The 24,239-nt window shown below is 41.5% G+C and overlaps 1 protein-coding gene across 9 annotated transcripts in view; it reads right to left on the bottom strand.

Moving 5' to 3' along the window:
- The window catches only part of LOC308398412 (protein NLRC3-like), a 37,218-nt gene that overhangs the window by 6,792 nt on the left and 6,187 nt on the right, over positions 1-24,239 (bottom strand). For 3 of the 9 annotated variants that reach the window (XM_080885041.1, XM_080885047.1, XM_080885048.1), the window contains exons 1-9: positions 20,723-20,893; positions 20,485-20,573; positions 13,531-13,640; positions 10,091-11,828; positions 9,182-9,355; positions 8,746-8,919; positions 5,728-5,901; positions 3,208-3,384; positions 2,568-2,741 (exon numbers count right to left, since the gene is read on the bottom strand). In XM_080885041.1, the coding sequence (XP_080741167.1) occupies positions 2,568-2,741; positions 3,208-3,384; positions 5,728-5,901; positions 8,746-8,919; positions 9,182-9,355; positions 10,091-11,828; positions 13,531-13,640; positions 20,485-20,537 (2,774 nt within the window). In that variant the 5' untranslated portion in view covers positions 20,538-20,573; positions 20,723-20,893. The other 6 variants (XR_013971953.1, XM_080885042.1, XM_080885044.1 and 3 more) reach the window with 6 other exon arrangements.

Genomic DNA, 24,239 nt, shown 5'->3' with positions numbered 1-24,239 from the left:
ATATTTGAAGTTTACACAGCCACTTTCTCGCCTGAAAATATGTTAAGTTTATTTTGTGACCCAGAAAGAGAAATAAGAGTAATTTTAAAACTTAGTAGCGGCCACCATTGTTGGAAACTGGAATTAGCTGGGCCGCGCTACGAATTCTGGGATATGGTGGGCCACGAAGGACACACCCGACCCATCCTTCAAATTCGGGGAAATCTCATCTCAGGCCCTCCAAGGTATGGAGGCCTATCTCCCCCCACTACTTCCCCTGCCAGTGGCAGACGCCCTCAGACATCGGTGCGTTGGTGGGTCTTTGTGTCCGGGGATGGGCGTCTAGATACACACCGGCTCACTCCTTGGTGGCTGCTTGTCGGGGCCTGGAGCCTGGGGCTCGCTCGGGCCACTTCGGGGGTAGGGTGCCCTCGGCCTCTCGGCCTGGGGCTCGGTCACTCAGGCACAGCTGGCTGCCGGTGGAGCTCACGGGCACGTCACTGCAACCCCCCCTGGCTTCTGCTCCGCGGCTGCTGAGTGAGCCCTCATCTGGGACTCTCCTCAGCTCTTTCTGGGACAGTGGCGCGGCTGCCCCTCTGTTGGTCTTCCTTGGTCTCTTGTGTTCTGGGGGCCTCTGGATGTCTGGAGTCTTGATCTCCTCCATACCTGCTTCATGCCCTGGAGGACGGGGCTGTGGCCCCCCCCACACCCTCTAGCAGATCATTACATGAAGGAACCTTTTAAATACAAGCGCGCACATGCTCACAGGTGTACACACAGGTGCTCTCTCACACACACACACACACACACACACACACACACACACACACACACACACACACACACACACACACACACACACACACACACACACACACACACACACCACCCACCACCCTTTTTGGCTCCTACCTCAAAGCACACTGTGCGCTGTCGAGCTTATGTGCTGCACAATAATGTTTAATATTTAGTATTTACTGTTATATTCCCATATATCATCGTGATGTTGTTTATTGTATTGCTCTTTTTTTTTTCTTCTGCTTGTTTTCTTTTTTTCTTTCTCAACAGGTGATCCAGGTGACTGATAGATGTATTTTTTGTCTGTTTGTTTTGTTGGTTTTTGTTTTTTGCCCTTTATCCCCGTCCCTCTTCCCCGCTGTTTTTCTTTCCCTCTTTCTTTCTCCCTTTTCTTTTCCTCATTCAAGTCTGTCCCGTGTTTAGCAAATGAAAATAAAATAAAATAAACAATAAAAGGTGAATCAAATAGACCATTACGGCAAGGCTGGGATGGTCTATTTGGTAAAGTAAATCCGTTGGGCATCTTTCTTCGCCTTTAGACAACAATTCTGATGGCAAAAGAGCCAAACAGGACAGGCAAAAAAAATAAAAAAAATTTTTTTCGGGGAAATGAAGGATGCATTTGTCGGCCGCATTTGAAGGAGTCGACCAATTGGGACGTCGCCTGGCTGTGACGTAACCGGCCTTCAAATGCGGCCTCCGAAGGATGCAGCCTACGTTTTGGGACACAGCTAGAGTCTCTCTGTATGGAGTTCACATGTTCACCTCGTGTTTGTGTGGAGTCTCTCTGGGTACTCCATCTTCTCCTACAGTCTAAATCAGGGGTCTCAAACTCCAGTCCTCAATGGCCAGTGTCCTGCAACTTTTCCATGTGTCCCTGTTGCAACACACCTGAATACAATGAGTAGGTCATTAGCAGGGCTCTATAGAACTTGACTGCATGCTGAGGTGGCAATTCAGCCATTTGATTCATGTGACAGCAGCTCAGCAGAGTGAATGAACATGGTGCAATAAAAGTACATTTTTCCAGACACTCACATTTATTTAAATTTACTTGAGTGGGGTTAGGGATTGCCACTTCAGCATGCAGTCAGCTATAGTGTCTTGCTAATGACCTACTCGTTGTATTCAGGTGTGTTGCAAAAGGGACACTGGAAAAGGTGCAGGACAACGGTCCTCGAGGACTGGAGTTCGAGACCCTGGTCTAAAGCAATGATCCCCAACCCACGCGCCATAGACTGGTACCGGTCCGCGAGTCCTGGGTGCCGTTGGTGTTGTGCATATAATAATAAAAACGTACAGAACACAACTGGGTCTGCCGTGCATGCTTTTTTTATAGTCATATCATTTTACTTTGTCTTATTTATCCGCGACACCTTAAAGGCCGGTCCTTGACGCGAAAAAGGTTGGGGACCGGTGATCTAAAGACATGCAGTTAGTGGGGTTAGGTTAGTGATTCTAAATTGCCCATAGGTGTGAGTGTGAAGGGTTGTCTCTCTCTATGTGTTAGCTCTACCACCAGTTTGTGCCAAACGTTTGGGAGCCGACCTGCTCCTTGACTGACCTCATCCAAGGCCGAATGGCCCCCCGGCCCAAACTGGGAAAAAGGGGGTATGTGGCAGGGTGTGGTTTGTGGCTCAGCTGCAGGGGAGGGGTGAAGCAGCGGGTTTAGGGAACAGTGCCAAGGAAGGCTGGGTGGCACAGCTGATATCCATCACACTATCCACGCCTTCTTTATTGAAACAAATTAAAAGTTGTAAAGCCTTCTGAAAGACAGTCCATGAACTAACCCCAGACTCTCCAGTTTACACTGTGGACTCTCCAGAAAACCACACAACTTGTGGAATTCTGAATCACATAGGTCATTTCCTCTTAACTGCAAGTCTCTCAGATGGGAAGGGTTGGATTTCAGAGCAGAGACCAGAGCTGTTAAGGTTTCGTTTGACAAATTGCAGCGAATCAATCTGGAAAAAAGAATAACATGAAAGTAAACTCACCACCAGATGTGCTGGTTTTAAATAAATACCTCAAGTTTAATTTATCCTGATTGATTAGTTTTTCACTTTAAACAGGAAGGCCACTTTGACGTGATGGTCCATTTAAGAGAAGGACATTCTTCCAAAAACATCAAATTGTCAGTACAACATTCAAACATATATTGGGTCTATACCATAAAAATGCTTTAAGGTCCTAAATCTGAAAATTTGCTTTAATGTGTTCTGGATCAGTATGATAAGATGATCATCAGACATTATTTATGCAGTCAGGCTGAAGTAACCTTGACAGACACACTACTTGATCAGCTATCAGTTGAAACAAACCTGAGTTCAGTGGATCTTTTGTACATGCATTTTAATTAGAATGGACAAACAAATTTACTTTAAAAACTAACAGTGGACATGTTCTGCAATAAATGATATTTGGTTTTACCTGAGAGTCTCCAATTTACACTTTTGATTCTCCAGAAAACCGCTTAGCTTCTTCACTAGTGCACCCTCTGGGTTGTAGTTGAAGCTCAGGTCCAGATGTTTCAGGTTGGAGGGGTTGGACCTCAGAGCTGAGCCCAGAGAAGCGCAGCTGATTGATGACAAATAGTAGCCCCTCAAACTGTAAAAAGACAAAAAAATATGCAGGTTTATAAAACAATGCTGGGTGAATGAGTCAGTGTTTTAGAATTGCTGCAGAGGGTTCATAGCTACTCTGTCCATTTTGTGAAGTGGTCAGCTCAACTCAAGACTCTAGTATGTTGTCAGTCAGCTCTGTGCGCACATAGCTGCAGCAGCCCCTCACTGCTCAGTGGATAGTTCTCCATAGTGTAAATGTAAATGTCTACAACGTCACAGACATACAGAGTAAATGTTCACCAACAAGATGGTAGGGAACGCCTGCTTGAGAGGGGGGTAACCCTTAGCTTAGCACTAACCGCTCCATGCTTCCCTTACTTCTGCATTCTATTCTTTTGGAGTACTGATGATGTTTAGTAAAGTCATAACCACAACTGAGATGGGTGTCACATCTAGGTTTGGATTCCCACAACAATTTTTAACAGACATACACAAACATCTTGACTGTTGTACTGCTTTACTACCAGTGTCAGCAGAAACCGCTGCAAACACCCTTTGTTCTGTTATGAACATAAACAGATACATTTTCTAATCAACTTCGATTTTATTTTCACAGATTGGCATTGCCTCTGAATGCCTTTAATAGCATAGACAGAGTATGTAAATAACTTTTTAGTATGTTTTAACCTTGGGATTTGAAAAAAATACCATGCTGCTAATGCTAAGAAGTCCTGAGTCAGAGGCTAATTGATTTAGATAAGTGTGACTTGTGAATATACTGAGGGCTACTGAGTCCTTGCTAAAGTGCACTGGATTCAAGTCCAGCCTTGGCTATTCTTTTTACTCTCTATATAAAAATGAGGAAATATTGGCCAAACGTTCTTCGTGAGTATAATGTAACAAAAGAGTGATATTTGACTACTTTTTGCTGTCTCTAATGTAATAATGGTAAAATTGTGTGGTTCCTTCCTTCCTTATTCTCCCTCAGGCTGTCTATAAACTGTTAAAAACTTTGGCATAGAAAGTAAAAATAAAACAAAACAGAACAAAACAAAACACAATGAAATGAAATGAAATCACATCACTGCTGTTGCTGGTAGACCGGGCTTTATTTTTTACGTAAATTGGTGGATGTAAACTGTTGGGATGACCCTTCCCCTTTTTTGTCATTGCCAGACTCAACATGAGGTTCAATGTGTTCTACCAGTGTCCTATGGTTCACAGTTGCTGGGAGCAACACAGTGGACATCTGATGAAAAGAAAAGGTCTCTTTGATGGTTTAAAACTGCTTGTTATTCAGAAAAAGTTTGACTCTGAATCAACATGTTTGGTGACGTGACATGTTTTGTCTATAAATTTACTCACTGATATATTGATGCATGCTCTTTCATCCAGGTAAGTAGATGCCAAAAAGTTGATTCTGCACATCTGGACTTAGCGTTTTTTTGTGTGGGAGAAACGTTTCGTCACTCATCCAAGTGACTTCTTCAGTCTCAGCTGACTGCAGGTTTCCAACCTTATAAACAGTACATTTGCACAATGACTGACACCAGCACCACTGAAAGACCAATGGGCTGTGAGGTCAGTTCCTTGATCATTAATATGCAAATTGCTCAACAACCACCGAGGGATAGACTATTGATCAACAACCACTAATCCAAGACCACTGTTCATTGGCCACGAGTTCCATTCACAGAGAGTTGGGGAATGGCTGCAATCACAGCACTGTAAGATGGTGACAGATGTACCCTTAGGCCCCCTCCTTCAGAGGTGGTCTTTCCTTTTTCATGTAAATGGCCTCCTTGACTCCGTGCTCAAACCAGGATTCCTCCTCATCCAGGATGTGGACATCCTCATCCAATTTTTGGTGCAGTGTGCTTTGGAGTTTAAAAGCTAGAGAGACGCGATGTTTAGTGAAGATGTGTCTCAGAATTTCCGATACTTTTGACACAAAGGACCACTACGGGTTTTCGCTTAGACAGCAGTTTTCCTTCTCTCCTTGATCACCTGGAGCTCTACTTAGGAGCCTTCCCAGCTTTGACGAAACGTTTCTCCCACTGACAACCCTATCAAACAATAGCAAGTCATTTTCCCCCACCGTTTTCCAACAATGCAGAACTGAGTGAAGTGCTGCAATATTTAATCTAATTTACACCTTTGACAAAATTCACAACCATGCTCACCACATAATTTGCTAAGGTTTTATCCCAGCAATTTACTAGCACTTGTAAATGTCAGCTTTCCACAGTGCAAAAAGTCATTAACTGACAGGGATCAATTGATTGGTGTTTCATGAGCCCCAAAATTCATGACATTAGTGATATCAGCCACAATAATTGTTCATATCATATTCATCTTAGCATACAACAAAAGCATCGTGTCTAACCTTAGAGTCTCCAGTCTGCAACCTGGACTCTCCAGAAAATCACACAGCTTCTTCATTCCTGAATCCTTCATGTTGATAAAACTCAGGTCCAGATGTTTCAGATGGGAAGGGTTTGACTTAATAGCTGCGACCAGAGAAGCACAGCTTATCTCTGACAAACCACAGTCATCCAATCTGAATTGAGAATGAAACATCAAATCAGATATTGAATAATCAATAGGATTATGCAATCAGATATTAGTTCTCTAAAATAAAAGCTAGTGTTCACTGATGAAACAGATCAGTTGTTTTCTGACAAAAGTAAAAGTTCCATGAGAAAACAAATGATGTGAAATTAGATTTACTCCAGCAGTTCAACAACTGATGTCTATATACATCTTGCGAGGCTGTCAGATGTAATCCAGCTTCATTTCCTGTAAGCATGAGCCCAACATCCTTCTGACAGATGTTACTGGTTTTCTGATCCCTTGCTCTAACTTTCAGTAACCATTATATACTCAGGAGGTTCTGCCATTTTAGTACATAGCCTGCTGTGTTGCCCTTGATACTATAGATCATGCTATCCATAACTCTAGGTTGAGACACTTTAATCCTTAATTCCTTAATTTTTGACAATGGTTTTAAACCTGTTTAACCCACAGAAGTTTTACATTAAATAGGTTTTAGGGGACCTGTCATTTGGGCTTACCCTAGGGGTCTATTTTTGGCCCAGCTCTTTTGGCAATTTTTATGCTCCCTTTGGGCTCAATAAAAATACTGTTGAAATTAATTTCTTTAAACTTTGGCTAACTGCAAAGCAGGGGCCCGTTCTTCGTACGTTGCTTACTACATCCAAGATCAAATGACACATCCAAGATCAAATCATCGCGCTAACCGTGAGCTCGCTAATCCGGTTCCCCGAACACACCTGCTGTTGACGATTAGTACAGCTGGACGCAGTAATGTGACATCACTGGGTGTCATAAAAGGGGCTACGCATCGATAGTAGAAACATTGATCGGCAACCCTCTGATTGGTCGGCGAAAATGTCGAAGGAGCGCGCTCGGCTCGGTATTTTTCGGCAGCAGAGCAAGAACTCCTGAGTGAGGGATTTCAGGAGTTTCAGAGTTTAATCAGAACGCAAGGGAACACTGCAAAGGCTGCAAAAGCAAGGAGAGAGGGCTGGCAGAAAGTTGCTGACAAATTAAACTCGTAAGTAATTTAATAATAATAATAATAATATATTGGATTTATATAGCGCTTTTCAAGGCACCCAAAGCGCTTTACAATGCCACTATTCATTCACTCTCACATTCACACACTGGTGGAGGCAGCTACGGTTGTAGCCACAGCTGCCCTGGGGCAGACTGACAGAAGCCAGGCTGCCATATCGCGCCATCGGCCCCTCTGGCCAACACCAGTAGGCGGTAGGGTAGATTTATCATATTACACTATATTATCCAATATTATATTACATTATATTATATTGTTATATTATATCCTCTTTCACATTAGAGCCACAACAGGACCCACTAGAACATGGGAACAAGTAAAAGTGAAATATAAGAATATTTTACAGAATGGTAATATTTATCACTTATATTGCTTGTCGTCTCTTGGAAAGAGAGCCTGAAATAATCTGTTTGTTTGTTTATAACAGCAACCAAGAAAAGGGCAGAGCAAAAAAAGACAGGTGGTGGTCCTGCACCCCCTCGTCAACAAGTTGGTTAAGTAAATAATATCCTCACGGGAAAATCGATATCTCTCTATGAGCACACTGTCGCGCTGAGCTAAAGGATCCTGTCTGTCCCGCAATATACGCTGAATTCTGAGGACTCTCCTTATCAATCTTGCACCTTCCGCAATGGGTGGCTCGCGTATACGGACAGGACATGGCTGCGACAGGCTTCCCAAATCCACCTTGGCTTTTATAGCCGTGGTCTCTCATCTTGATTACACGAAGTAATTTACAATTACTACTCTGAAATATGAATTACATCTGTAATAATCAAATACATGTAATAGAATGTTAATAGTACATTTCCCTTTTTTAGGAAATGACCTGTATGTATCTGTGTGACATCAATAAAAGGATCAAGTGCTGCATTATCTTCAGTTACATTGATGTTATTTATTTATCGCTGTTGCTTTCGTATAAATGAAGCGGACATACCTGCGTGGCCGCGATCTAATCCTGTTTACATAAAGTAAACCTGCTCCCGAGCAGGTTTACGCTTACGGCTCTGTTGCTATGACAGCAAGTCCCGGATGAGCTTCGGGGAACCGACTGATCCAGGATCACGCGAAATCGTCAACAATCTAATCCGGCTAACCTACTTAGCGAGGTACGAAGAACGGGCCCCTGATGTCATTTGTAGGGATTATCCATGCCTTTATTTTGCCTCAGTTGTCTGGAGGTCCAGACATAGGGGAGCTTGGGCCTTTATAGCAGTTACTCCTAAACAGTGGAACAAACTGCCTCTTCATATCAGAATCTCTCCAGCATTAGACACTTTAATCATCAGGCTGAAACCAATTTTTTGGTTTTTAATTTAAATTGAGTTGAAATTCTGAATGAATGAATAAAATAAGAAAGATTTCTGACGCACTTTGTTAAGGATAAAGCATTAAAATATTTAATTGATGCAGCAATTCAGCACATAAAACAGAGACTGTCTTCATCGGTTTTGATGGTTTTGTCATTAACAGTGTCTAAGCAATCATTCTCTTTTTATTGAGAATTTATTTTTTATTTCACCCCACTGATGAGAACCTGTTTGAAAAACCATGTAGTTTGCTCAAGTTTTCTTACTTTGGGGTTTCTTTTAAACCCCATCTCTGATTTATCTTTCATTTTTGTTTTTTTGTGTGCGCGCTGTTGTTTATAAATGTGCTGTACAACATGTGACTTGGCTTTTTGACTGTCACCATTCTCCCCCAAACAGTTTCACTAAGGAATGGTGGAGCTGAAAAGGCTGCAGGTTTACAGGATCATTGCTCTGACGTAAATGTATTTGGTGAAAGCAGTAACCTACTGACCTTAGAGTCTCCAGTTTACATTGTGGGTTCTTCAGAAAACTACACAGATGGCTTACTCCTGAATCCTGCAGTTTATTTCTACTTAGGTCCAGATGTTTCAGACGAGAAGGGTAGGATGTTAGAGCTGAGCTGAGAGCATCACAGCTTACATCTGTCAGATTGCAGCGACTCAATCTGAATAGTGAATAAAGGATGTAGAAAAAAGTAATTAATAACATCACATGTAGACATGTCTCACTGGAGTCTAGAAATATAAGATTCTGACTCTTATTTTATCTATATTACAATCATCCTTCTGAACACAAACCAAGTCTTACAAAGTTACACAGCACAAAGAAATATATTCCCTTTCTTGGGTTACTTCTGAGTCAGGACACAAGTCGATCATTTTATCTTGTTGAATATGTTAAGGAGCAGAAACTGTTAGCAAACTGACCTCAGAGTCTCCAGTCTACAGTTTGGACTTTCCAGTGAAGAAAATAGCTGCTTCACGTCTGAATCACGCAAGTTGTTTTCGCTCAGGTCCAACTCTATTAGATGTGAAGGACTGGACTTCAGAGCTGAGGCCACAATTTCACAGTGCATCTTAGACAGTCCGCAGGCAGCAAGTCTATAAGGACATGCATATTACAAAACATTTAATGAAAGATGATGCTATGGATCACATTGACTCTGTGGGACAAATAATATTTAGTTTGCAACTGAAAAAAAGTCAAAGCAAAGCATTGTGGGCATTTTTCAATTATGTGATTGGTTACTTTGATAGACAGTTCAGGTTACTGTGTAGTATAGACAGCAACCCCTAACCCTACTCAATTAAATTTACATAAATGTAAGTAAAGTACGTTTTGTACCTCCAAAAGTACTTTTATTGCACTGTGTTCATTCACTCTGCTGAGCTGCTGTAACATGAATCAAATGGCTGAAGTGCCACTTCAGCATGCAGTCAAGTTCTATAGAGTCTTGCTAATGACCTATTCATTTTATTCAGGTGTGTTGCAGCAGAGACACATTTAAAAGTTTCAGGACACCTGCCCTCGAGGAATGAAGTTTGACACCCCTACTTAAGAGGGTTACTGACCCACTATTGACCATGTGGCTCACCACATGAGCCAAGGTGTGAAAAAAAGCGTGGGTCATTATCATCAGAGGTTTTGGGTGAAAGCATTGTTAGACCTCGCCTCACTCCATCATGTGGCCCATTAAGATGAGGGGTTGAGGCGCCATGGGAGGGTTGATGCTTGTGATCCCAAACATTATATTACATTATACTGAGAATGTCTGAAAAATTAAACTATTAATCTACAAAGATTTATAATTTTTTTTTAATCAAATCCGTACTCACCGAGCATTTTTGCAGTTCCTCACAGCTGGAATCAGACTCTGCCGACCAATCTCTGTTGTGTTATATTTCTTCAAGTCTAACTCTTCTAGAACATTATCGGACATCTGCAACATGTAGGTCAGATCTGAACAGTTCATCAAAGAAAGTTGCTCCTTGTGGATTTGCTGAAATATTGAGAAGTCCTTCATCTCCATCAGACAGTGGAAGATGTTGATGCTTCTGGCAGGAGGCTGTCCAAATAGGTTTATCTCTTTCAGATTATGGATGACTCTCTGAATAATTTCTGGACCGTTCTCGGTCTGACCAAGCAGATCTCCTAAGAGTCTCTGGTTGGACTCCAGAGTGAGGCCATGAAGGAAGCGAACAAACTTTTCCAGGTGGGTATTTTTACTTTGGAGTAACTTTTTCATTAATTTACTTAGAAAGACATCTAGAGATGAGTTGCAATCATCCAGTCTTCCTGTTCTTTCTGTATTCCTGTTGTTGTAAGAGTAGAAAATGTAGACTGCAGCCAGAAACTCCTGAATACTCTGATGAATAAAGCAGTAGACTGGTTTCTGTAAGATACCTTGCTCTCTTTGAAAGATCTCCGTATAAACTTCTGTGTGCAACAAGGCCTCTGTAGCATCCAGACCACACTGATCTAGGTCTTCTTGGTAGAAGAAGGTGTTTCCTTTTTCCAGATGTTTAAATGCCAGCCTCCCCAGATTCTGAAGAAATTTCCTTTCAGCCATCTCACTTGTTTCATGTCCCCCCACATGTTTGTTCCCCTTCTTCATCTGAACCAACAAGAAGTGTGAGTACATGTCAGTCAGGGTCTTGGGCAGCTCTCCTCTCTGCTCTGTAGTCAACATGTGCTCCAGAACTGTAGCAGTGATCCAGCAGAAGACTGGGATTCTACACATGATGTGGAGGCTCCTGGATGTCTTCATGTGGGAGATGATTCTGGACAGCTCTTCATCACTGAATCTCCTCCTGAAGTACTCCTCCTTCTGGGCATCAGTGAAGCCTCGTACTTCTGTTACCCTGTCAACACGTCTAGGAGGGATCTGATTGGCTGCTGCAGGTCGGGAAGTTATCCAGACGAGAGCCGAGGGAAGCAGATTCCCCTCGATGAGGTTTGTCAGCAGCTGGCTGACTGATGACTTCTGTGTGACATCAGACACAAGCTTCCTGTTGGTGAAATCCAATGACAGTCTGCTTTCATCCAGGCCGTCAAAGATGAACAAAAGCTGAGAGACAGCCAGCTTCTCTGCTGTGACCTTCTGTAATGTTGGATGGAAAACATGGAGCAGCTCCAGAAGACTGTACTGCTCATCTCTGATCAGGTTCAGCTCCCTGAATGAAAGCAGAACCACCACACTGACATGTTGGTTCTCCAAGCCCTCTGCCCAGTCCAGAGTGAACTTCTGCACTGAGAAGGTTTTTCCAATACCAGCGACGCCGTTGGTCAGAACCACTCTGATGGGTCTCTGTTGGTCAGGTAAGGCTTTAAAGGTGTCGTGACACCTGACTGTAATGTCATCAAGAGCCTCCATCTTGGAAGCTGTCTCCAGCTGCATCACCTCATGTTGGTTATGAACGTCTTCATTCTGTCCCTCTGTGATGTAGAGCTCAGTGTAGATCCTGTTCGGGAGGGTTCCACTTCCTGTATTATCAGTTTCTTCAGTCACACTTTCAAACCTCCTCCTCAGACTGATCTTATATTCTTCTAAAACGTCTTCCAGACTCGCATCTGCTGATTGACAACAAGAAACCAAAAAGAATGAAATGTCTTTAGTGTGTGAAACTGCATGAAAAACAGACTTTTATCTTTCGACGGGAGGGATGGGAATGGTGTTAAGCATTGTAAATTGTAAATAAGCTTCAGAAAATAGTAAATCGTGTAACATGACATTTTCAGCATTAAGTTATAACCAGTGTGTGACTTATTTAAAACATTTTGATTCATAATCAGAACCTTTTTTTTGTCACAGCAGAGACAAGAAGCAACTGTTAAAAATGTTCCTAATGAGACATTTTAAGAGGAGGGAAAATCCCCCTCATACTGGCTTCACATCATTGGCTTCTTGTTAAATCCAGAGCTGAATTCAAAATGCTTCTCACATAAAAAGGGCCATAATAAAACAGCCCCATCTTATCTGAGAGGCCTCACAGTATCATATCAGATAGATGGAGCACTTTGCTCTCAGCCTGCAGGTTTTATCCTGCCCTCCTCCCCTCATTCCAACCAGTCGTGGTGGATGGCGGCCCGTCACTGAACCTGGTTCCGTCTCAGTTTTCGACTGTACAAAGAGAGAGTTCTTCTTTCTTAATGTCTCCAAGTCGTTGCTCGTAGGGAGTTGTCTGAGGCTTTATTACTGAGGCTTTACCTAACACTATAAAGTGCCTTAAGGTGGCTGTTGTGACTTGGTGCTATATGAATAAAATTTAAGCGATAGCAGAAAAGCAACAAAAACTGTTAACCCAAGAAAATAATGGAAGGAAATAGTTCTGAATATGCTTAATACGCGAATCCTCATCTTATATAGTTCATGTAATCTGCTACATGTAATTTCATTCAGTGTGATGTTATATCTGTGTGGGAAAAACGAGTTATTGTCGTCTTAGTGAGCTCTGTGGGTCAGAAGTTTCTGGCTCTGTACGAAGAGAGGGCTCGTGAGCGCGCTCCATTTGTTCTCCATGTGATCCTTTACTCTCTCTGTGCTACTGCGTCTCTTTGCCTGCTGTGCTACACCCTGGGATTACTGTTGCTGTTGTTTGGCCATTTACATGATTCTGTTCTTGTTGTACAGTAGCTGCTTAATAAAGTGTGTACATGAACTCTGCTCTTCTTTAGATGATCTTTTGTTGGGTGTTTTTTTTTTATTTCATCTAAAAATCTACAAATGACCAGCTAAACTTTTGGCCCAGCAGCACACGCAGCCATACAAACTATTTCATTTTGAGCTGCTGCTATGAAATCAGAGCCAAATGGAAAAGCCTGCTGCAGCGTTTTTCACTCTGATTTTCTGTTTGTATTTGGATTCAGCCAGTATCCAGTATTTTGATCATTTATTTCCAACAAACAATTGAATCCTTTCGTTTCCAACACATCACCCAGTTTGCATCAGTATTGATCTCCAGCATGTTTTTCTCCGCGCGAGAGCCATTATGTTTTCAGTGTGTTCCTCTGATTGTTTTGAGTAGTATATATTGAGGATTGCCTGATATTGTGAGCAGGTGGGGAACATGACAGCTGAACTTTAGCAAACCAGGTGAAAAATAATTAAGACAGGAAGTAAAACTAACGTGAGACATGAAAGGAAACAACATTCAAAGTAAAACAGGAAAAAAACCTATACCATAAAAAATCGAATGAAATCTTTTTCATGCACCTACAAAACAAGAAGTCAAGTTTTCAAAAATGTGTTCATCAGCACACGGATACCGACTCTTACTTTGGACAGAGACGCCACAACTGGTAGCGACTGAATCCTCTGAGACATCTTGACCCAAAGCACAGCAGGACAACTGCTCCTCCTCCTCCACACCAACATCACTGTTCTCTCTGAGGACACAAAGGGAAAATTATTATTACCAGTACAACTGTCAAAGTGACCAAAGTGACTCACACGCAGGTGTTTACAGTGCATTCATCTGTAGTGAATAGTGAAGCACAGTTCAAAACTAGAAAAATTTGCATTTCCTGCGAAAATGCAGTGTGGATGCTTTAAAGCTGAAGCTGTCTGCAAAAACTAACTGAAAAAGCTGAAAAGTTGCAGAAATTGTAAAAACTTTGCAGAAGCAAAGGAACTTTGCTAAAATGGAATAACTTAGCAGAACTGCAATATCTTAGAGGAAACATAATACTTGGCAGAAATACAATAGCATAGCAGAACTTAGCAGAAATATTGTAACTTACCAGAAACATGATAACTTCTCAAAAATACAAGAATTTAGGAGAAATAGTATAAGATAACAGAAAGAATATATTTAGCCAAAAATACTTAAGCATTACAGAAACACTATGATTTAGAAAAATAGTACAACAGAGCAGAAATACTGTGATTTACCAGAGACACTGTGATGAACTATGAATATTGTAATTTTAAATTAATACTATGTTTTAGCACAAATACTATAATTTGGCAGAAATACTATCATTTGGCAGAAATACTATGTTTCAGCACAAATACTCTGGTTTAGCACAAATATTATAACATAGCAGAAATACAGTTATATAGCAGAAATGCTATATTTAGAAAGAAAAATATAATATAGTAGAAATAGTATGATTTAGCAGAAATACTACAACATAGCATAATAACAATGATTTAGAACAAATACTATGATTGAGCAGAATAGTTATAACTTAAGTGAAAATACTGGAAAAGTAAGATGACAAGCTGAAAAAAAAACTGAACATGGTTAAGTTCCCTCAAAACTAATTGTTGTTCACCTGTGAAAAAAAAATAAAGTAATAAAAATAAATTTAAAAAACAAGAAGGAACAGCCAACAGATACACACAAAATCAAATATGTATACACAAATGCACAGAGGGAGAGAGACACACGGAGGGTCTATGCCAGTCAACCAGTCTGAATATATTATATTTTTTTCCAACAATGAGATGCTGCCCTAAAGAGGGTCTCTCTCTCTCTCTCTCTCTCTCTCTCTCTCTCTCTCTCATGCACACACACACGGAGAGAGAAGCATGTTTTCAGTCAAGCAGCCTGGGAGCTGCTAAATTTGAATCCACAGAGGCTGTGTACTTTTTCCCGCCAAAACAGGTGCACAGAGAGACACAGGATTATTGCAGTCTATTTCTCATAGTGAGGACTCCCCTCAAACAAATGACCATTGTTTCCTAACCGTAGGGGCTAGAACGGTCATTCTTACACCGTTTTGTTCAGAAGAGATGGGGGAATCTTAAAGTGTTGACAATTTATCATTAAAATATGAATTATTAAAGATATTTGACTTCTAATGCACCATAACTGAGTAGAGCAAAGCAAAAACTGCCTTGACATGCCCTCAAACAACGCTTTCTAACTCTAAATCTATTTGGAGTATCAATATCATTCTTTCACCGTAAGAGACAGCAGGCTTTGGTGAACAATCATGGAAATTTTCAGGTCTCTGTGGAAATCCATTAAAAAGATATGACGAGAGAAAAAAGTGGTTCATTTCCAGAGTTTGAAATCTGAAGAAATCTGAGCGAAGGACGAATTTCCTACCCTCAAACAAGTCTAACTCATTTCAGAACGGTAATAGGTGAGAAAATAATTCTTGAATTGTGAGCGTCAGGAGTGTCTGAAGATATACTGGGACAAGCCTTATGTCTTAACTTTGCTTCGTTAAGGAGATATGACGATTCGAATATGCCTCTCATTACAGAAATCAAGCGGTGATTTTGAACAAGCTCTCCATTGACTTTCTATGGAGAGTTTTGCGACTTTGTGTTGGTCTGAGGAGATTTGCCAAAATTCTATAAATCCCACAACAATGATAGTGACATTTTCGGAAAACCAGCAAAAATACCTACGTTTTGATGTATAATTTGTGGAAGTTGAGTGAAAATTGAGCAAGTAGCAAGAAGTTGTTCGGACATGAAGAGAAGACTGCAAAACCTTCAGTGGCACACTGGAAGCCAAGTGCATAGCAACCATAACAACGCATGTATTTTGTGAAAAATCACAATTTTGCAACTGAAAACTTTAAGAGGCATAAAAGTAAAACGGTAAAAGATTTGAAAAAGATGATTTATACCTGAATAGCCCAATAATTTGAGAACATTTTAAAGTTTGAATGGTTGTTCTACGTGAAAATATGAGGAAGTAGTTAAGTTTCAAAAACAAGCAAATTTTAGCAGAATTGCAGAAGTTTCCCATTCATTTCAATGGGACAAATTAAGCTTAATATTTTAAAAAGTATAATAGTGAAAAATACCAAAAGACATAGCCATCATGAGCAGAAATAGCAGAATAGTTTAAAATTTGAACGGTGAAAATCAGCTGAAAATTGTGGAAGTAGTTAAGTGCCAAAAAGTGTACAGAAGTCCCAAGAGGAACTCAATAGTGTGGATGCTTAAAGCATCCACACAAAGACAACAGGACAAGTTGATGCAGGAACTTGCCTTAGTTAAAGGTACAGCTGCACAAACTAAGTTCAAACCTGATCCTTTTCTATGCAGAGCTCTTCTCTAAGGTCAAAAGTGTTTTTCTCAAGGTTTCCCACCCAATGACTGCTTTCAGTTTGTCACGTTAGGTGCAGTGTGAAAGATTATTCCACGATCAATGGTCTTTGATCAATGATTGTTGATCAATGGTCATGACGATTTGAATATTAATGATCAAGGAAATGACATCACAGCCAGTGGGCTGGTTTCAGTCATTGTACAAATGTACAACCAACAATTTATCGTTGATGGAGTTCATCTTGTTCCAGAACAAGGAAGGGAAAATGCAGCTTTTTTCCTTCTGCTGGCTTTCTTGAACTGAGCAAAACTATGACGTGGGAGAAGTGGAACTGCTAGCTGGCGGGAGGGAGCACAACACCTGCTCATTGTTCATCGTTTGACTGACCACAAGCATCTTGCATATCTCACAGCAGCCACTCAAGACAAGCCAGGTGGGCCCTCTCCTTTGCTTGGTTCAACTGTGTTATGATCTATAGACCCGGCAACCCAAAACGAGAAACCCAACACTTTGTCCCGTCAATTCTCAACTTCTGATGCCACGGCAGAGGAGACCATTATTTTCCCGCCCTCCTGCATTGTTTGTTTGCTGTACTAAGAGATTGAGTCATTTTCTGCAATGCATAGCGGGACACATGTCCCAGATGTTGAACTTCACATCATATCATGCTTTGTAGATACTTGCAAATCTCTATAATATTAAAGCTTGGCATTCTACACTAAAAAGCTATGAAACCCTGAAAAAGAACCAGCTGTTTTTCTGTATTCTTTAAATTAAAAATATTGACCATTATTAGCTGCAAAGGCCTTCGAAACGGATTTGCACAGGGCAGATGTATTCAGGTGAAAATGTATGACTATATTATGCCAAGCTTTTGACTGTATTCATTTTATATATAAAGCTCCAGTCACCTCAAAGTGTTACTGGGCACTCCACTGGTATGGAATGACTGATAAACATAGCTGGACTGGCCATCGGGCATACCGGGCATTTTCCCGGTGGGCCGCTGGCGATTTTTTGTTTTTATGGGCCGATCGATTATTTTTTGGAAGGGTATAAATAATGAAAGGTGTTGGATTGGCCAATTGGTCATGATCGACTCTGGGCTGGACCAATTACAGCCGAGGAGGTCGGATGCACCCTCGCCCTTGTTTAGCAATCTTATAGACGAACTAAAGAAAATGGAGAACAAAAAAAGGAAAGGAGGTGCAGAAAAAATTAGGGCCAAAAAGAAACAAGCCCTTCAGGCAGACGCTGCCAAATGTGTAAAAATAACTGAATTGTTTGGCGGTAGCTATGGCATAGCTTCCACAGATTTAGCAACATCACCAAGAGGCCAGCAGGTGGATAAGGGAAAGGGGAGGCAAGAGGAGGAGAGACCCGAGGCGTCCACCGGTCATAGTGGCAGAGGAACTGAACTTCATGTAAGAAGTTATGACCTGGGCCCTATTTCAGGAAGCCGGTTTAGAAAACTCAGAGTGAAAAACGATACTCAGGGTTGAGTAACCCCGAACTGTCCACCTCGGAATATTCGGTTTCAGAAAGGCTGATAACAATTAGTTCAATCAACGCGGAGTTGCTTTAACCCCAAGTTAAGCGCGCGCACGAGGATACATAAAGCCCTGATTAGTGGAGCACAGATTAAGCGAGTCACCATGGAGACGGAGGGAAAGAAGGCGCGGTCAATGTATTTTACAGCGCTTGAGGCCGAAATTCTGATGGCAGTATAGGGCTTTGGAGCGTGATGTCACGGGGGTGGGCGATAACATGCAAATTTTGTGGAAAAAAAGTAACACAGCCTCAGCTGCAAAAGAAAGGGAGCATGCATGGCAAAACATGGCCGACAGAGTCAATGCATGAGTGTTAATTTAAACATTGATCTAGGGATTTCCACCCATGTAACACGTTATTTTATTATATTTTATTTTATTTTTTATTTCATACATTTGATTTTGTGATGTGATGTGAGCGCAGGTGCAACCCAACAGGCCCCAAACGTTCCTGGCAGCAAGTAAAAATGAAATATAAAAATATAGTCCAAACAGGTAAGGTGTAATTGTATTATGAGCCATAGTGCTTGGTCTGTTTGTCCTATATAAATCAATTGCAGTTAGAGGCTACATTAATTTCCCCTCTGTAAGCACTTATTGAAATTATCTGAGCACATTACAAGTACATATTTGCTTACTCTGTATGCTCAAATGTGACCCGTTATAACCAACAGAAAAAAAGCGGAGGCCTGAAAAACAGGTGGAGGTCCTCCACCACCACCACTCACAGAGGCTGAGCAGTTGGCTTCCACATTTGTGATAATGTTGGCAGCATCACATATGATCTTCACAGTGCAGAGAACACAAATTAGCATCCATTACTATAATGAAATAATTTGTTAGTTTGAAATGCTACAGGGAACTATGTACCTGTACATTAATGCTGTGGAAAGACTTCCTGTTCAGTTCACATAGTCTCCTTCATTTACTGAAGGAGCAATGATTGGAATGTGAGTGCCATCTGTACAACCAATCACGCCTGGGAACCGTGAGAATAAATGTAAAATTTAAGTAGTAGTTCAAATATCACCACATCATGAATTAAGTTTCGTTCATCCTGATACCTGCAATTTTGTGGAATCCCTCTTTGATAAATCTTGTGGGTCTATGACCGGGGAACACCACAGACGAGTACAGGAGACGTTTCAGTGCAACTGTAACATTCCTGACTGCCCGACAGACGGTAGCCTTGGAAACGTGCTCAGCGTCACCAATATTATACAGAAAGCTCCCGTTTGCAAAAAACCGAAGTGCAATACAAATAAAATGTACAGAACTGAGAGGATGTCCGCGATGTGTCACATGAGCAATATTAGGCCTGAGGATGTTATTCAAATCAATTATAGATTGTGCTGAAAAACGGTAACGTTCACACAGAAAATCATCAGGAAATGATAAAATGTCCAAACGCGCTCTAATCACTCTCTCCCGGCGGAGAGCTCTGCGGAGAATTTGGGCTTCAACATCTACTGGCTCTTCAAGGAAGGGACACGCCATGTCTGACACTTCCTACAGTCAGGTTTCCGACAAAGAGGCGGAGAAAGTTAGGGTTAGTTGAAGTAAACCTGCTAGGGGGCAGGTTAGCTTCACGGAGTGTGTTGTCATAGTAACTCGCTCAGAATTAATCTAAACTCGCTTTGTGAAACCGAAAACCCAGAGTTTTCGTTAACTCAGGGTATACTTACTCAGATTTTGCTCTAAACCGGCTTCTTGAAATAGGGCCCTGCTGTCTATCTGTGTCAGATATAAACCAGGTTTAGTTGTAGTTTGTTTTCGTTGTGCTGACTTTTTACAGTCACTGGTACTGCCTAGCTAGCATGACGGAGTTTATATACTGCTGGGCGGGTGCTATGAAGTCACTGATAGTAAATTTTATTTTATGCTTAAGGTTAGTTTCTCAAACTCCTCAAAATCTTAACAAATTGTGCCAATCCTTACATGTTGCACCAGGCTGATCTATCATCAAAAGTGGAGAAGTCTGTGACAGAGGAGACAGAAGAGCAGCAGAGAGAGATGGAGCAAGAGAGAGAAATAAAAGAGCAGGAGAGAGAGATGGAGAGATGACTTTATGTCATCCATGAGGGATGCATTTGACCTATGTTTCACATATTATAGCCCAACAAGTTTCTTATAGCAATTTAAATATGAGCAATCACTTTTTGGCACAACACCGGCTATTGCAGTTACAGCTTCTTGCCATTTTTTGTGTTTCTTTTTATCGCTGTGTAACTGAGTTCAATTGAAAGCCTGCATGTGCTAGTACCTCTTGCCACAAGTTCCCAGAATCCTTTGCGGTTTTACCCCTGAATGACGTCACATTTTTGGTGGGCCGGTCTCTAGTCAAAATGCCCGGGCCGATTTTTTGTCCCAGTCCAGCCCTGCTGATAAACGTCTGTACAGGTGTTTTTGAAGTAATAATCATCATAATCTCAAACTTCCAGGAGTAAACTCCACTGACACCAAGTCCACCTGTTTGTCCACATTCTTTTAAAGATTTCAAAGTGAAACCTTTTGCACGGATACTGTGGAATTTTCTCTTCTTCCTGTTAAACCAGTCCTCTCCCACTCAATCTTACTTGTCCTTTTAAACTTGTAATTGTTTCTATATACTGAGTTTACCTATGTTCTCTATTTCCTTCGTGTACATTAGAGACAGTATCTTACTTTGTGTCGGTCACAGACAGACTGCTGGATCCTGGAGACTCCAGATCACTCATCTTCAGTCAGTCTGAGAGAGAAACCAGCAGTACTGACTGTGAAAGGAGAACCAGAATCATGGTGAATCTCTTTTCAGGAGTCACATCCAAGACTGACAGAACAAAAAATGAAACACACTCATGGTCTCGTAAAAAGTGACTGTGAGGAGAAGGAGGCAGGCCTTCATCAACACAAATCAAACAACCTCATGGTCCTGGGCCAATGCAAGTCAACAGCTGCGAGCCACCAGTCCTCCCCTCAGTAAACTACCATTGCAGTTATACATAAATATACATAAACCATCAAGTTCCAGTCAAAATACATCCAAATCATTCAAGCTGCGCTCAAGCTGCGCTCAACAGAAAGTTTTGCCTCATGCTCACCCTACCTTTCTGCTCATCAACATCAGGTGCCGTGAACAGGTGAGTGCAACCACATTTATCATCTACCACACCCATGAGACATGCCCCACACCCGTGCACCAATACAGTGAGTCCATTTAAACCAACCCACTTAGTCAAAAAGGAACAACTCATATGGCTCCTACATACCGGCCCCTAATTATTTTAGAGCAATAATTACATCATACTTACCATGTAGGAGACATATTGAGAAACATGATCATTCAAAAATACAATTTCAATTCAAAATAAACAAATACACATTAATACAAAGAGACATTTGAAAAAGTCAATCTTCATGACTCTTCTGCTTCCTGTAGAAGACACACTTTAGTCATCGGCCTGTCCAAACAACCAGTCTTTGTTTTAACACGAACCTGACGTACAAGTCCTTTACTGTCAGAAATTGCTTCCACAATCCTTCCAGTCACCTAAGAGTTACGAGGCGCAGAATCATCGACAACGATAACCACATCCCCAGGAATGAAGTTCCGTCCGATTCTCTGCCACTTCTGACGCTCTTGAAGCTGGGGCAGGTACTCCTTAACCCAGCGCTTCCAGAACAAGTCAGACATGTACTGTACTTGCCTCCATCGACGTCGTCCATACACGTCCCCCTTCTGAAACACTCCTAGTGGCATCAATGGCTTGGTCTTAAGCAGCAACAGATGTCAAGACCAGAGTCAAGGCCTCCAAATCATTAGGATCAGTAGAGGCTTTGGTTATTGGTCTACTGTTCACAATAGCCTCTGCCTCACAAAGAACCGTACAAAGGCCTTCTTCATCCAAATTCTGCACTTTCAAAATGGAATTTAACACCTTCCTGACAGACCTTATGAGACGTTCCCAAAAACCGCCATGATGGGAACCAGCAGGAGAATTAAAAATCCACTTTATGCCCTTTGGCAGCAGCATCTCATGAATCTGTGCCTCATTCCATCCTTCCACTGCCTCTTTCAACTCACGTTCGCCACCCACAAAGTTCCCAGAGCACACTTCTTCCAGTGTCTTCCAGTCCTGGTCCAGTATTATGTGATTTCCTCTGGGAATATTCCTGTCCTGTTGCTGTCGGTTGCCACCAAACATGAACCCGAAATCACCAAAGAAGCTGGAGAAGATATCGCTGTGAAAGTTGTGGTGACCCTCTTTAAGCCAGTCCTCTCCATACATGTCATACTGTTTCCTTTTCTCCTTATCTGAGAGGACCTCATAGGCTGCCCCCAAGTCTGCGAACTTGTCCAGGGCTTGCGGGTCGTCTTGCTTTCTGTTGGGGTGTAACTGCAAAGCCAGCTTTCTGTAGGCCTTCTTGATGTCCCTGATTGATGCACTCTTGTACGGTGGCCCTGAGAGGCCAAACGGACTGCAACTTCAGAAAACACTTGCAAAAAGAAAAATGCTGCAAAAAGAAAAACGCTGCAAAAAGAAAAACGCTGCAAAAGCACACAAAGCAAATAGGAAAAAAGACAACGGAAATGTTTCTGGGGAGACAATAACCGAACGGACCAGTTGCACGAACCAAAACATGTATGTATGGCTGTATCCCAATTCAGGGACTGTTTCCCAATTCAGGGTCTGCAGCCTTAAAGTACGCAGCCTTAACGGTCCTCAAGGGCCGCGTATTCAAAGACTGCTGAGGCTGGAAGTGCGAGGCTTGTAGGCTTGTGAAATGGGCGGTCTAGCCTCCGTCGCGCTGCCCAGGTTGCCTAGCAACCATGATACTAACAGCTGGAAACGTTTCATACATCTTTGTTTGACAGAAATGAAGGAGAACATATTTTGTACATTTGTTTCTACATGAGCTTTGTGTGATTTGATAAGTATCTGAGGCTGAGACCACAGGACTGTAAAACATGATTGTTGGGCTTCATTTTTGTACTGAACAGTCATTTAAGATTAGCTAGTAAATAACAATTAGCTAATGTTGTTCATGAGACTAAAGTCATCTCACTTTGGTAATGTAAATATAATATGGCCAATATTATATTTATCATTATTAGTTATTACAGCAGTGAACATGAACTCTGTGCCAAACACTGAGCTTCAGTAAAGATTCAAGTTGCATTTATTTATATTTCCTATCACCTTAAATCTTCACTTAAACACAAGTATCTGTGACAGTGTATATACAGATGTATTATATATAAGAGACAAATATTGTTCTTTTAATATGTTGGCATTACTAAATTTGGCTCAATGCTTACATATGTGTAAAAAAATGTACGAGCTGTGAAAACTGTTTCTGATAAAATGAAGAGTAGACTGATATATGAAATATTCCTTTATTGGGTGAGAAAATCAGACCATGTCATAACTGCTTTAAGTCATACAGAATAGATATCAGAGCCTTAAACAGGCTGACGTCTGCTAAATGGGTCAAACTGGGCAGAAAGTCTACAAACACAGAACATCCTTATAGAATATGATGTAACACTATAGATCAACTTACCTCAGAATATATAAAGCATATAAACAATTACAGCAATATGATGCAACAAACACAGCAGTGCTACTAATCCAAAATACTCAAAGCTTCATAGAACTGAAACAAACATTTATTTTTAGCTCCATTCTGCTGCTGATACATACTTTAGGTTTCTGAACATTAAACTTGGTGCTGCCTTTCATAGTGTGTAACTTGAAGGCCCTGAGTACTTTCTCCCACACTGGAAACACTGGGATGATCACATTATTTGAACATTACCTAATAAGACTGATTCAGCACAGACAGTTATGTTAAACTTTCCTAGCAGTCCTTCACAAACAGAGAACAGTCTGTCTATTCTCTCCATCTGTCAGCTGCTGCTGGCTCTTCCTCCTCCTCTTCCTCACACACTGCTGAGTTTGTCCTGGTGGATCATCAGGGGTGCAAAGCCTCACAGATGATGTGCAGCAGTGGGTCCCTCAGTCTGTCCTCACTCTGGACACTTGCAGTCGTCACACATGGAAATCAAATGTGTGATAAGCTGCAGGATTCAAACACAAGTGTAACTTATAAACACATGTTCATACTTTTATTCCACAATCAGAGAGAAAGAAACAGAGAGAGAGTGCAGGACAGACAGACAGGTGGCAGTCTCAGATGTATACACTGCTACAAACAGGAGGATTTAGTGTTTGTGTTATTACGAGTGCTAAACAAGAAGAGTTCCCAGATGGTACAGTGGACACATGTGTGACTGCTGTGATTAAAGCATCTTTCTTTCAGCTTAACGAGTGAACCGTCAGCTCGTTCAAACACACGTTAAAGTGCGTTTGGCTCGACACCACCGAACAGAGGCAGCAATATAACACAGCTCACATTAACAGTGCAGTGAATCCTGC

This window comes from Rhamphochromis sp. 'chilingali' (genome assembly GCF_963969265.1).
Source record: "Rhamphochromis sp. 'chilingali' genome assembly, chromosome: 6".
In the NCBI taxonomy this organism is placed as follows: Eukaryota; Metazoa; Chordata; class Actinopteri; order Cichliformes; family Cichlidae; genus Rhamphochromis; species Rhamphochromis sp. 'chilingali'.
This window is presented reverse-complemented; position numbering and strand designations above follow the sequence as displayed.